The 15,829-nt window shown below is 32.7% G+C and overlaps 1 protein-coding gene across 10 annotated transcripts in view; it reads right to left on the bottom strand.

The window, feature by feature from the left end:
- LOC105233143 (cytotoxic granule associated RNA binding protein TIA1) overlaps positions 1-12,779 on the bottom strand; it is a 291,566-nt gene extending 278,787 nt beyond the window's left edge. Inside the window, exons 1-2 of one of the 10 annotated variants that reach the window (XM_049448258.1) lie at positions 12,327-12,779; positions 6,709-8,872 (exon numbers count right to left, since the gene is read on the bottom strand). In XM_049448258.1, the coding sequence (XP_049304215.1) occupies positions 6,709-7,003 (295 nt within the window). In that variant the 5' untranslated portion in view covers positions 7,004-8,872; positions 12,327-12,779. Of the gene's footprint in view, positions 1-6,708; positions 8,873-10,935; positions 11,015-12,326 lie in introns of those variants that run through there. The other 9 variants (XM_049448248.1, XM_049448253.1, XM_049448252.1 and 6 more) reach the window with 9 other exon arrangements.
- Between the last annotated feature and the right edge of the window lie 3,050 nt (positions 12,780-15,829).

The raw sequence follows: 15,829 nt of genomic DNA, 5'->3' as shown, positions 1-15,829 counted from the left end.
TTGTTTGCTGGCGCTTGCTCTACTTCTGGTTCTGTTCATTTTTTCCAGCTTCTTGCGTCTATTTCACTTATTTGCATTCTGTGGCAAGCCACATCTCTGCGGTTGTTATTGTTACTTTTAATGTTTATTTATAATATTTTTGTGTTGTTGTTTATAGATGTCTGTGTAGGCGGCAGCTTAAAGTGTTATTACTTTTAATACTTTCATTGAGCTAACGAGGCTTCCTCACCCAACCAGCCTTAATTAGTCTGCTCGCCATTTGTGCTTCAAACAAACTACGAATATTGTTTTCTTATTGAGGCTTCGTTTAGCATAAAGTGTTTAACGATAATTTCATTTGCATTTCAGTGCAAAATTTGCGGTATTCAAAAGTTTTGGTTATTTTATATGAATTATATTTATTTTAGTTGTGATTTTATGAAAATAAATGCAAGTTTAGTCGGTAAGATTTAAGCTCTGTATAAACGTCATATTTCGGAAATATTTTTGGCATTGAATTCAAATAATACAAAACAAGTAAGGAAGACTAAGTTTGGATGTCACCGCAAATTTCATACTCTTGCACCTTGCAAGGATCAAAGCCAAGAAAGTACCTTGAGGTATATAAGGCTTGTTAGTTATATGCGGTCTAGGGCGATTTTTCAGCCGATTTTATACATTCTAAGCACAAATATGCAACGTTATAAGAAAAACGCGCTCTTTAAATTTTATTAAGATAAATCACATGTTGACCAATATGTGCAGTATAAAGTCACCAGGAAGTTCAAAACTCTTTATATTTCGTATTATATATGGGGGCTGCCGAGTATATTGACTCCATTCAAACCATTTGTAACACACATACATACCTTTAACAGTAAAGGATTCTCTCTGAATTTCTATATAAATCTGACATATGGACCAATATTTTCGCTAAAAGTTCAAGTACAAGTACTGGGATTCTAATCTTCGGTACCTGAGGTTTGAACAATTTTTAATGAACTTGGACAATTTTCGGTTAATGGCATACTCTAAAAGTCTTATTCGTGCTACGTTTTATACCGTTCAATTAATTGCTTCTTTATTTGTACACCCGAAGGGTAAGAATCAGACTTAACTCTTCCTTACTTGTTTCCAAAATATCTTTCAAATTAATACCTCTGGTTTTCTGACACTATTCTCGTTTAGTAAATTATCTACTATGAAATAAAATTCAGAAAAAAAATCAGAAAACTTCAGAAATACAAGTATATAATTTAAAAAGAAATAATTCAAAAAATTTTCTGCGAAAAATATCTTTAGATTTTTTTTTATGATTTGTTGAGGTTATTTATCGAGCTGGTACTATAATAAAATGTAATCATTTTAAATAATTAGACCACAAAAACAACTGAGATGTGTACATTTTGGTTAAGAGTCTAAATCTCATTATATGTATTTCAAATTTGTGAGAAAAGTGAGAAATTGATTTCTTCAACTTTCAGAACTAACTCATACCCGTAGATGGATAGGCTTCGTTAAAAGAAACGTGGTACTAAATGGGATCAAGTTCGATGATAACTACTAGAATTTTGTCTTTATTTTGGCCTGGTATTTTCTAAATAAAAATCCCTGAAAAGGTGGCGGCATTAAAAATGGTCTTGTATGAGAATATTTGCCATCTACAAATAGGCTGTGGATGTGCTATTCACCGAATTTACTTAAACTCAGTGTAATTATTTGTAATATGCGAAACATATAATAATAACTTTATGAAATCTTTACATTAAACCTATTAAAGGATGGGCTTTAAACTAAATCGTCATCACGGTTTTCTTAGTATTTTTTATAGAACGTGAGTGTTTTAAAAATAATAGCACTATATGAAGTTTTGTGTAAAATAATTTAATATATACGATGCACTATACCATAATGTTGAAAAGGAATAAATTTATTTATCTTCAACAAGGCTTTTTTCATGCATGGATATATTATATTTATCATTTATGGACAGAGAAACAAATAAACATCTGGAAATGAGCTTTTCTCCCTATCTGCTCGGCTTATCTCGGTTATGTTTAAAATTATTTTTGTTTTGTACCATATTCTGTAAGGTATATATGATATTTTTCTGCTAACTAGTTGCAAACATTTTTTTAGAATTTCAACAGAAAAATAATATTACCATTTCTAAATTTGAGATGATAAGAAAATTATGTATTCTCTGAAATATTCTTCTGTTGTCTAGTATATAGAATATTTAAAGATTATAAATGAACAAATCTAATTGAATTATTTGCTGAAAAACTAGATGTCTGAGCTTGAAAAGCTCCACAAAATCGTCGTTGGTGTGACCTCGCTGTCTGCATACGAGTATGTTTAGGTTTAATTATTATTAGGCCTATAAAATTATAAATGAAAAGCTAGACAATCTTTTGACAGTTAGGGGTTTCATATAGTCTTATAAAGTTATAAGATAGGACCTATCGAAAACCTACCGTATTTGCTTAAACTGAATTTGTATGTAATTCAACAAGAATTCTTTTAAATAAATGTAAAAATTTATGTGTCCGCAAATGGCTCTCTTATAATATCTAAAGGCAAGAGTTTTAGGTTAACCACAAATACCTCACAGGTCTCTCATCACATTAGTCGTGTTTTTTTTCAAAACGTTGTTTTCAGAGTCGGTGAGGAAAATTTCACCACAACGGTTAAAACGCAATCGTACAAGGTTTTCGATCAAAACGTACAATCTTCGAGTGTGGGATCAAGGTTATCCCAATTTTTTCAAAATAAATCGCGAAATATTGAAATATACATTATATAATATGTACATTTAATTTTTTTTACGCATTATCTGTGATATGTAATATATGTTTTAGATAATTCACTGAAAACGCGTTTTTTTTTATTTGGTGATGGATGTAAACTCTCTAAAATAAGAACAGAAATAGTTTCAGATGGAAACTTATTCAGTCTAGAAATAAAAAAAGAGGGTTTTTTATAAGCAGCTGAAACACATAACTTCAAAAATGGACCTTAGTTATTTTAAAGATGGAGACTAAATGAGACTCGCAACATTTTCCTAAAATGTACAATATGCCAAATAAGAACAAAATCACAATATTCCACAAATGGTATTGGTTTCCGCTTTCAAAATTTATTAAAAACAAAAAGTAAAAGACTGAAATTGGCCACCGCCCACTTTTTGTTGAAGGTCCAATACCTTGGGGCCCGACCAAACCTTTTTCGATAAAATTTGGTACGTGCAATTTTTTTTACATTCTTATGTCACGTTGTGAAAGTGGACAAGATTGGAGAACATCCACGCCTACTTCCCAAATAGCAAAATTAAAAATTGCCTAAATTCAATAAAAACAGTTTAAGCCCCTAGGTACTGGATATTTAGACCCCGATACCTATAGTTGACTTTTGATCGAAAATGCCGGTGAATGTGCTGTATATATAACTGAAACAATAACAGTATTTTTATTTTCCCCCATATACTTTATATAAAAATTTTCGAACTTCGGGGTGACTTTGTACCGCATATATCGGCCAACAGGTGAGTTATCCCAATGAAGATAAGATAGCGTGTTTTGCTCAGTATATACAACAGTGTATCTTTGTGCCTTAAATGAATAAATTTTAGCGAAAACTTGACCAAGCCGCCATATAACCAATATCAGAATTTTCGACCATCAGACGGAGTTTACCCTATATGATTGGTTTTACAACTTAAAATGTTTTCCTGGCTCTGATTTTTGCAAGTTGCAAGCGTGTAAAATGTTCGGTTGCACCCGAACTTAGCCCTTCCTTACATATTTTATGTAATTCTTTTAGACTTTTAACATAAAATGATAAAGCAATAAGCCTATGTATGTCCGTCCCCTGATTCTAAGCTACCTCCCCATTAAAATTCCGCCGTGATTTTGCAGGGCTAAAGGAATACCAGTTCATTTTCATGTCTTTCCGCGCTGTGGCTTGGACGCCACATAAAATATTAACAGAATTTTGATTTGAAAGACGTATGTTTACTTATAATATGTAAAATTAAAATTATAATTCTTTTTGTTGAAAATATTTTGTTCTCACTTCATTTATATATTTCTGGAACCTTATATAGGGTGGGTCATCTAACGTTTTAAATTTGCATTATCTATATTTCGACATTGGAAACGTCAAATATCATTCGGAAAGTGAGAGATATTCAGTAAAAAGTCTAAAATTTACGAAATAGGTCGCTATTCGCTATTCTACAGTTCGCAGATTGGCAGAAGATCGTTTGACCGAGGATGGTCAATTTTACCGAAAAATTGTCTTTTCGGACGAGGCTTATTTCACCTTCGATGGTTACGTTAACAAGCAGAATTGTCGCATTTGGGGCATTTGGGGCACAGTGTAATCGTAGAGAAAGCCCAATGCACCCAGCACGAATCACTGTATGGTGCTGATTTTGGTCTGGTGGAATCATAGGCCCATTTTTCTTCGAATATGAAGAAGAAACCGCCGTAACCATCAATGGTGAGCGATATCGCGTACCGAACCGAATTTTTCTTCATGCAATTTGAAGAGGAAGACTTGGACAACATTTGGTTCCAGAAAGACGGCGCTACGTGCCATACAGCAAACGATACACTTAATCTTTTACGCCCACTTATTAAATTTCAAATTTTATATGGCCAACCCGTTGGAAATTTTTCGTATTATTAAAACAACTTGTTCCAAAAAGTTTAAGATAAAATAAGCAGCATTTGGATATTACAACCCAATTGTTTTTATTCTAGAAATCCAGAAGTACTTTACCCACAACTTCTAGAAGCAAACAATTTTTGGTTCTGACGACTCCAAACTATAAAATATTGATCTTATTTCCTAGAGTTCCAAACAACTTATATAATGACCGAGCATAAGAGTACAATATTTATGACTCAGTCATAAATAAAAATGCAACACTTTATACTACACTCTCCGCTAAAGTCGGTCATGCAACAAAAGCGAGACACATTTTTTGCACGATAAAAAATTACATAATTTAAAAAGCAAACTTCTCTCCATGCAATCGATGCTTAAATTGCATTTATCATCGCTTATCTCGAGTATGTGACATATTAATGCCAGCGAACGAAATAATTTGTAAAATTTATTGCAGGAAACACAAACTTGGCACTGGCAAATGCATGTACATTAGGGTGATTCAAAAAAAAAAAATTTTTGTTTTTTTTTATTGGTACTCGGAAAAATGGGTTCCTAGACACCTCTAAGAAATCCTCTCCAAATATGAGTTTTTAATTGTAACGGGAAGGTCCTCCGCCTAACGGTTTCCTATTTTTTCTTATTATCAGATAGAAAAATTTATATCTCGCTTCCAACTACTTGAAAAAAATATCTTGTTAATTAGGTTTTGTAGGGAAATTGAATGCTCTAAAATATGGTCTCTTATGATTTTTTCGTAAACCTAAACCGTTTAAAAGATATTAACGGTTGAAAATTTGACTATTTTTTGGAAAAATTCTTTATTTCTTATTAATTTTATAACTCAATGAAAAAAAATTATTATGAATAGGTTTTTGGAGAGGATTTCTTAGAGGTGTCCTAGGAACCTGTTTTTTCACAGAACCAAACGAAAAAAAAAATTTTTTTTTTTGATCCACCCTAATATGCATTGATGTTTGACGATGAATATCTCGTAAACGCTTTAACTTAATCGAAAAATCATAGTAGACCATTTTTATAGAGCGGTAAATTTCCTACAAAACTATGTGTTTCATCATTCATAAAAAATTTTTTTTCATTCAGTTATAAAATTAATATGAAATAAAGAATTTTTTTCCAAAAATAGTCAAATTTCAACCGTTATATCTTTTAAACGGTTGGGTTTACGAAAAATCATAAGGGACCATATTTTAGAGCATTCAATTTCCTACAAAACCTAATTAACAAGATATTTTTTTCAAGTAGTTTGGAAGCGAGATATAAATTTTTCTATCTGATAATAAGAAAAAATAGAAAAACCGTTAGGCGGAGGACCTTCCCGTTACAATTAAAAAACTCATATTTGGAGAGGATTTCTTAGAGGTGTCTAGGAACCCATTTTTTCCGAGTACCAATAAAAAAAAAAACAAAAAATTTTTTTTTTTTGAATCACCCTAATGTACATACATATGTAGCGACATATATTTATATGTATATTATGCATTAATGCAATGCGTTGAATAAATAATAGTGTAATGAATCATTTGATTGGCTGGCGAACAGAAAAAAAATTAACAAAACAAAATAGCAATGCGAAAGCGACAAGATAAATTATGTTAAATGGACGTTGTGCTGCAATAAAGTAGCAAAGTCGAAAAGGCAAGATTTTAAGGAAATTAGTTTGGGTAAGAAGTGGAGAACCAAATTTTGGATTTCTAAAACCACTTTTGTTGCCTTCCACATAGTTTAGCTACTCATAAGTAACTGGAATTGCAAGAAACCCGCCTCAAAACAGAAAAGCCTACAGCAGTGACACCAATATTATAACTTTGATGGCAAGCAGTGACGACACAGTAGGCGTCAGTGTTGGCTGCAGCTCTCTAGACCTCCACCCAACCGCAGACAACCATTGGCCGCAACTGCTGCATATAATTTTCAAAACACTCAACAGCGAAAATCAGCAAGAAATAACTGCCTTGCTGGCTGCCGCCGTCACTTAAGACAATACGCTCATCCCCAACCCGCGCGCATTTACTACAAATGTGCTGCACTCACCTGGCTTGTTGCTGTTATTATTGCCGGCTGAGATTTGTTGCTGTTGCTGCGTCTGCTGGGACTGCTGCTGCTGCTGATTCGGTGGCAGCTGTTGCTGTTGTGACTGCGGATGCTGACCGTTATGCTGTAGATGCGACTGCTGGCCGACGCCACCAGCGCCATTTGCCGCAACAGCTGCCGGATGTATGGCGAGCAGTTTCGTTTCCGGTGGCTTATGTGGTCCCATTGTAATCGGCGGCGGCGCCCCCATCGCTATGGTGGGAGCTGGCATCATCAGTGTTGACATGGCCAGCATAATTTGCGAATGAATTTTGCCGGTTGCTACTCGAAAACTTTTAAAACAACTGCTATTGCTACTGCTACTGCTGCCGTTGCTGCTGTACTTTGGCAGCGTCAACTACTTAGTTAGCTGGGTTAGTAGTCGTTGCTTTGCTTGGCGACAACTGGGCGCCCGTTTGTTTGACACTATTAAAAACAAAAGAGGACGTGCTTAGTGGATGTGGTGCGGTGCGGTGTTGAAGGCCACTGACTGGCTGGCTGGCTGGCTTGCTGAGTGGCCGACTGGTTTTGGCGCGCCTGGACGTTTGGTTTCCGAAGCAATTCAAATATTTTGCTGGTGCTGCTGATTTTGCGCTTAAAACTGCTGCACGGGCGCACCACTCGCCCGTTGCATGTGTGTCTGTGTGTATGCTTATGACTTTAGTGTGCACCAAGTGTGTATAATTTTTATATGTATGTGTGTGTGTGTGATTGCACTTGTACTTTTCCACTTATTGATTTATCTTTAGTGAGAGTGTCAACAAACGGCGTCGGCGGCTCCGTCGCTGGCGCAACACCAGCTTGCAAGGTAAATCTGTTGCTAAAATACTGCTGCCACTTCTTCTGCACACATACACCGTCTCCAGCGTTTGCAACCGGCTTAGTTGTGGGCGTCTACGGCTGCTGTCCTTTGCTTTTGGCTGTCTGAACTTCGTTTAAGGTCGTCGTACGGTAATTTATAGCACTTTGAGCGTAAAAGCTGCTGTCGTCTGTTGCCGCCGCTGCTCCAACTGTCGCACCAACACCTCACTTTCTTACACTTATTGCTTTTCTATTGTTTTTTTGCCTGAATTTTCGTTTGCCGAGCGTCTGCGACGTTAGATTTATAATGACAATTTTACCAATATTTTTCTGTCTGTGTGTGTATGTGTGCGTGTGTGTCGTTTGCGATTCTTTCTCGACCCGTTTTACATTCGCATACAATAGAATTTTCACTTTTCTTTCGGTTTTCAATTGCTGCCTCGCGCTGGCTGTGGCATGTATCTTGACTTGCAACGAGCGTTGCGCATACAGTTATTCGTTTCTACTTGCACTCGTTAGCTTGACTTTTATGGCACACATGTACATACCCACGTGTATATACTTCAAGTGTGTAGAACACTATATATTTAGTTTTGCGTGTGTGTGTGTGTGTGTATGCTAGCTTTTCCGCCGTATTTTCTAGGTTGCTTGTTGCCTTAGCTAGCACTGCATCTGCCTTCCTACGCTTTTCGCTTATTCGCTTAGGTTTCTCACTCACTTTCTCGCACAAGCACTGTGTATACTCTCACAACTGTTATTTTTCTACACATATATATATATATAACGAGGGCAACAACATTGCCGCGTTTTATATGGTCATTCAACCGGAAGGAAGCTGTAGTTCGCAATGTTACGTATACGCACCGCCTCCACCAAATGCAACAAATATTTATATACGCGCTGCTCGCTTTTATTTTTATTAAATTATATAAGTTTTACTGTGGTTATATATGAAAATGAAATTTTTCTCTACACTGCTTTTTAAAATTTTCTTTTTCTTATTATTATTTTTCTTTCAAAATACAAAAAAAACCGTCTCTCCACTGTAAACGCGCCGCGTACACTTTCAAGTATTTTTTTGCCTGTGCTACAAATCGTAACACCACGTCATCACCATCAGCTGTCACTAATCACTGTCAGCACTCGGCGCGTGTTAATGTGAAATGCCGGAGCGTTCGCGTTGTTTCTCTCGCTTTTTCACACCGCAAGTGCTGCCGCTTTGCCGGTCAGCCGCTGCCGTTGTTATGGCGGCTTTTATGAAACTTACTGGCTTTTAATTTTTAATTTGTCTGTTGCGCTCGCTTTCAATGCAGCGTGTATTCTGCTGTGTAAAAAAATATATATAATTTAAATTAAAACTTTACTTGGGCGTAATGTATAAGCGCAAACACTTTCGAATACTGGTCTGGAAAGTTTGCGTATAATTTAATTGTTACTTTTGATTAGTGTGCATATAACAAAGTTTAGTTTTAAAATTAGTTTGACAGCAATATTTTTACAGGCTTTTAGTGTATAGATTCAGGCGCGTCACCTTAATTGACTTGTTTATGGAAATTAGATAAATATTTAAAATGCAAAACTTAAAAACCAAAAACTGCTAGAATAATAATAAAATTTAACAGTAGCAAAAAATTCGATAAAAATTAAAAAAAAAACAATTGGAAATTGTATTAAAAGGTACTGACTTTAATTAGAAATACCTAGAACCAAAAGGCGTGAAATTGTAACTTATGCGAAATATTGGAAATGTTCTTAATTTAAATTTTTCGTAATTACATTTACGTTTAAAAAGAATAGGTCTATAAGCTATAAGCTAAAGCAAACTATATTAAGCTTGATAAATAAATATCTAAGATTATGGGTTTTTAATAAAAAAATTGTGCTAGAACTCTATTAAACTTCAATATGCTTAGACATTTTGAAAAATTAATTTAATCAATAAAGTGTGCTGGATTAGAAACTATATTTTTTTAATTGATTTATACACCTTTTGTTTTGTCGTGGGAATTTTTGAAGTTTGAAAAGCCAATTTTGTGAGTGATGGTAATTTTTGAGAAAGGAAAATTATTTGGTGAAATTTTAGTTTGAATGAAAAAACGAAAAAAATTCCTATATTAAATATATGGGAGCCTAAAAAAAGAAAATAGCGACCCCTTAGAGTTAAGCTATAGCGTCTTTTTTGAGAGAGGATGTTTTGTTTGTCAATCACTAATATTTGAGGGGGTAAGAGTTGAAAAAAATTTCAAAAAATTTTTTGAAGCATCCTACTATAACAATATATAGATATATTTTACTAGAAATTTTTACTCCAAATTTAATACATTGCTGTCAATGCATGACGAGAGGAGACAACTTAATAATTTAAACTTGTGTTTGCTCGTTGAAAAAAATATTTTTAGAATTTTTAAAGTAGAATTCAAATTCTCGAAATTAGTTTTGAAGTCACGTGGAAAACCTATACAAAACTATATATTGAAACTACACTGAAATTAAAATTGTTTTTAAGATCTGACCTTATACTGCAAAATACTATTTTTAAGTCTTTAAAAGACTGATTAAATCAACTTTACACTTAGACAAAATTTCACATTGAAGATTATTTGTGTATCAATACTAAAACAAAACTCTATAATAATATTTTTTCTGTAGTTTTAGTAACACATATTTCAATTTCGAATTTAACTTCAACATCTTATTAAAGTTTAAAGAACTAAAATTTAAAAAATTCTTCAAAAATTTCTATATTACACTAAAATGCCGCGAATAATTTACTTATAATTAATACCTACACTTTCTTAAAACAAATTTTTTTGACAAAATACATACGCTATTTTCATATATAAGAAATTATTTAATTTATGAATATTTTTTTTTTTTAATTTAAATATTTTTTATTGATAAAATAGAAATATATTTAATAATAATTTAATTTTGAAATATATTTTATAGAAAACCCTTGCGATAAAGTTTTAAGTAATTTTCCCAATAAGCAAATTTATATTTTATGGTATATATAATAACCAAAATATATATAAAAAAACAAATCTGACTGAAGCTTTAAAAAAGTATTAAAAACTATTTAAAATAAAAATATCTTAAATATATTGAGTTTATAAAAAATATGACTATTTTCTTTAATACTACATAAAAAAAATATTTTTTATTAAGCTTAATTATTGTGGATTTGAGGAATAATTTTTTAAATTTTTATATTATATTTTATAAATTATATAAAATATTAATATTACATAAATATTCAAATTTATATCAAATATTTAAAAAATATTATCTATTCAGGTGCGTTTAAAAATTAAAAAAATATTTTACGAAAAAAAAACAAATTTATATAAAGTCAAAATACATGATTTATTTTAATTAATTATTCACCGTATGTAAACAGTTTTAGTACAGCATATCGCCCTTTTATAAAATATATTTATTTATATAACTGGCACTAAACTGATTTTCAGCCTTTAAAAGTATTAAACTTAAAATTATTTTTTGAATTACATCAACATAAAATATTTTTTATGAAAGCATTAAGGTGGTAAAATAAAAAAAAAAACATTAAAAATTCTTAAGTTTTTTGTAAGAATTTTGTTTAAGAAAGTTAATTTAAACGTTGTTTTTGTAAAAAAGTTAATATAGTTTTTGTTGTTTTTAGTTTTTATCGAGCATTGGGTATAGATTTATATTTTATGTATTTATTTAGCAAAGTAGTAAAAAGAATAAATATTAAATATAATTTTAAAATAAACTAACGTATGTAAATAAAAATAATAAATATAATATTATTGTTAGATTGAAAAATATATTTTTTTTAAGAAAAAAATTTTTAAAATCAAAAAATATATTTTTAAAAGTGGAAAAACATTATTTTGCTAATAGTTTTTTTTAATTTGATAATTTTTTTATTTATAAAATATAAAAAATAATAATTTTTAAATAAAAAAAAAAAATTATTAAATTCTTTCTTAAAAAAAATTAATACAAAATATTTTGTATATTTTTCAATAAACAATTATTTTTTTAAGAAAAAAAATTATTTTTATAAGATAAATATTTTTTTATAAAATAAATCTTATTTATTTTTCGTTGAAGTTGACAACGTATGTTTTCGTAAATTATTATTTTTGTAGCAAAACGTAAATAAATGGTTCTAAAATATAATTTTTGATGTTTAATTAATTCGAGTATTACTAAAATATTTTTTGAAGCACTATTGAGTAAGAAATAATTTATGGATTGTACTTTAATATAAATTAAACAAATAAAAATTAACATTGTTTATTGACCTAAGTAAAATTTAAGTTAAAAATATAAATTAATCATAATCATATTAATATTTATTTTTTTAAATACTTTACTTTGGCTGTTACAAATTTAATTGAAGAGTTCGTAATAAATTAATAAAATATATTTTTAATTTTTACATTATTATTAATGTTAAAATTAAATACAGTAAAATAAAACAATGCTGCCGGTATGCAAACAAAATATTGACCTATCAACTTAAACAACGGAAAAGTAATAATCTGGTCATTTAGATATTCAACTGAATCAGCGCTAAATTAATTGATTTCTCATTGAGTTTTCATTTCGTTATTTTACACTGCCTGACAACAAACAGACTATGTATTTTGTTGTTGTTGTTAAGCTATTGCTGCTTCATTGTTTAAATGAATTGATTTCCGCCATTGAAATGCAACCGAGCGTAATCACATTTATTCGGCGAAACGGCGTTGCAAGCATAAAACATATAAATCATAATAACTAACAAACTTCAGTCAAGTGTTACTTTTACGCGCTGTCATCATGCCATTCATTATTACGCCTTCTTTTGTTTATTTATGAGTATGTATGTATATTTTCTTTTTTGTTTTTTTTTTTTTTGTTTGCTGGCTGTTTTCAATTACAATGCATTATTTATATTTCCTTTGATATCGTGTGATAAAACTACGAACGCACGAACAAACCGCAAAATTACCCCAATTTAAAACGCAAAGCGTACGTACTAAACCGTTAGGCGACGCTTTTCTTACTGAAACGCAACGTATCGGCCAAAATTGCAAAATCGTCATAGCCAAGTCCAAACACACACGGTCTCAACACACAGCGGCCAACAGTCCGTGGCAGCAGCCAGTCAAGCTGCGAGTTGTACGTTCATCGTCAGCTGTGACGGCGACAGCGACGCCAACGATGCCAAACAACGCTTCGGCACAATACGAATGGCAATTCTGAATACTAACCAGTTGAGAACTAACAGCTACTGGTGAAGAAAAGGACTCTTGCAGCGCGAAGTAAGAATGTTGAAAGGCTTGAAAACGTAGATATTTGGATAGCTTTCGACAATGCGAAGTGTTTTGTAACGGTTTTCGAAATTCGAAAATGCAATTTGGTATCACTCTAAAAGCATTTGAGCGTATAATTTCTCTATAAAGTTTATTTTATATCTTAAACTCATAACTAAGTATTATTTGTTAACACTTTTGTTTTATTCAACATTTTTCCTTCTTATTTTTAATTCAACCAGCGCTTTTCGCTTTTCGTAAATCTACTTGGCGCTTTCTCATTGTTCGAAAATCGTACAAAATGCACAAGCGTTCTCTGTTCCTAGTCGAACTTCGACAACGTATGCTCAGATATGAAATACTGAGCCTCAGTCGCTCGCTCACTCGTCTCCCCAAGCACACACACACCAGCGCGCTCGCACTCTCTCCCCTCACCACAGTTTACGCTCATAAAATATTTACGAATTCTCGCTCTCATTCTCACCTACAACGTACTCTGCTCACGCTCTCTCTTTTGCTCAAATTCGAATAGCTCCAACTCGTGCATACCGTTACTCAACATCGTTTCGCTATTTCGCAGTTGAAATGTCATGAAAGTGAAACAGGCGTTGCATGTCAATACACAGTTGTTGAAGGCAACTTTCAACGTCGTGTTTCAGCTTCGTTGCCGCCAACCTCAACGGTTGGCTGCTAGCTGTCATTGTTCTCGTTTCAGCTCTCGCTGTTCGTGACTTCGGTTTTTTAGTGTGTGTGTATGTGTGCCACTGCACACATATGTGCTGTGGATTGTTGAATCCTTTCTGTAATCGATTTCATGCAGTGCGCCGACGCTGTGCCGAAGCGAAAGAGGCATTTTTACTGGCATCACTGATCCAACTGTAGTCCGTTTTGGTATTATGTGAGACAGCCCGTTTGCCTTCCGACCCCAAACGAATTACCAAAGCACAATCGGTCGCTGTGAGTGTGTGCGTGTGTGTGGATATTTGTCTGTGCTATTGGCGTGCTTTTACCTTTGCTGCTTTTGCTGGCTCTGTGGCCTGTTGGAATCCCCTTGGGGACCCATGCACACACATCTCTTCATATATACATATATTCATATACATTGAAATGTGTTTGTTTGTTTGTATGTAGACTTGCTAGGCTTCGCAAAAACGCGACTTGGTTTCGGCTCAACGGGTATTTGTTGAATTTCGCCTTTTTTACCTTTGACTGCCGCCGCTTTCGCTTCGTTCCAATTCTCTTTCATCGCACACTTTTCCCATTTGTGCTGGTTTTGGTTTAGTTTTGCGGTTCGGTGCCAAAAATTCGCAAACGAACGAAATGAACTTTTCGTCTTTGTATACATGCAACCCCATTGAGATCTATAAATGTTTGTGTGTGTGTGTGTTTCTACGTATCCCCTTTGTGCATGTTTGTATGTATGCAATTGAATATGCCACGCGAACAAAATAAAATGAAAATGATGCAATTCTCAGCAGATTTCCATGCATTAGCATCACATTTTGTGGACGTTCATTTATATTTGACATTTTCCATTGATGCATTCAATGATTTCTCACTTTGTTGATCTGTATACGAATGTGGGACGAAAATAAAATCGTTTGGCTAAAAGTGTTTCAGACATATATAACCACTAAAGCTTTGATTACTCGCATATCCTTCAATAACTATGATTATCTATAAAAAGGATTTTACTCCTTTACATTGAAACTTGCATTATTTCATGCATTCTCCATGTTCGTGGTCCATTTCCTTTTATTCCGTGCTCACCAAAACCCACCATCCAACACTAGTGTTGAATTACGGTACTCACTTTGAAATTCCCCGGTATTTTTGGTAAATATCCTTTGAAATGTGGCTGCTTGGGTGCATTTTTATAGCTTGCGGGTAAGAATTCCTGAAGCAGTATAACAGTTATTCTAAGAACTCAACACTTTTTTTTACGATATTAGAAATTCAAGACGGTTAAATTCGTAAGGTGAAGATTTCCGATATCAGTTCATAGATATGAATTATTGAAACATGTTTAATTAAATAACTTCTTGCATGGTTCTATGCAATCTGTGAGTACATGAGCAAACTTCCATATACTCGCGCGAACCTCAGTAGATAACTACAAGGTTTCCTCGCTAATTATTGCTTCAGCAATTTTATTATTATCTTACCTTGTGAAAAAAGTAGTGAATAAAATAAATAAATCAATAATGAAGTTTATTTTTGTTCCAAAATTCTCTGAAATTTAATTCAGTACTTTTAATGTAAAATTTTTACTAACCACCTAAAGCTTATTAACTTTTCTTATCTTATCAATAATTTCGAGGTACTGGTCTAACTATGCCTGGGCAGTATGTATTAAGTATGCCATGAAGTTTACAGCAACTAGAGGGAAACGATGGAGACCATATAAAATATATATATTACGAGCTGAGATGGTTTAACCATGTTCTTCTGTTGGGCTACATGTTATATACGCCAACAATTTCGTCAGGTTTTGAGATATCAATCTGAAATTTTGCAACCGTTCGCTTCTCACCATGAAGCTGCCTATTTGTAGGAAGTGCCGATATCGGATCACTATCACATACTTACCATACCATAAAAACTGAACGATCTAATGTTTTATCAAGTTGTTGTATGAAAATTTTTTATTTGACAAAGCAGGAAGGGAATATTGCCTATGGTAACGCTGCAATATTTTAACAATGTTTCCAAACTGATCTACCGTATCATTTGGCTGCACTAAAAACTGAATAATCAAACTCAAGTCTTGTTTATGAAGGGTATTCTTGCTTCAGTATAACCGATAATAATGTTATTTCTTGTTTTAATATTTTTATTTCAGAAATTAACTTTAATGCTTTAATTAATAATAACTTATGGCAATTTAGACTTTTGGTAGGTTGTACGATTTAAAATGAGCAAAAGAATTTGGTTCTGTAGACCCAGCCTTTTAATTACAGTTACAGTTAGTAAACTTGCCCCCAAACAAG

This window comes from Bactrocera dorsalis, chromosome 2 (genome assembly GCF_023373825.1).
Source record: "Bactrocera dorsalis isolate Fly_Bdor chromosome 2, ASM2337382v1, whole genome shotgun sequence".
Taxonomy (NCBI): Eukaryota; Metazoa; Arthropoda; class Insecta; order Diptera; family Tephritidae; genus Bactrocera; species Bactrocera dorsalis.
The sequence above is the reverse complement of the archived record's forward strand: the minus strand, read 5'-3'. Positions and strand labels throughout refer to the sequence as shown.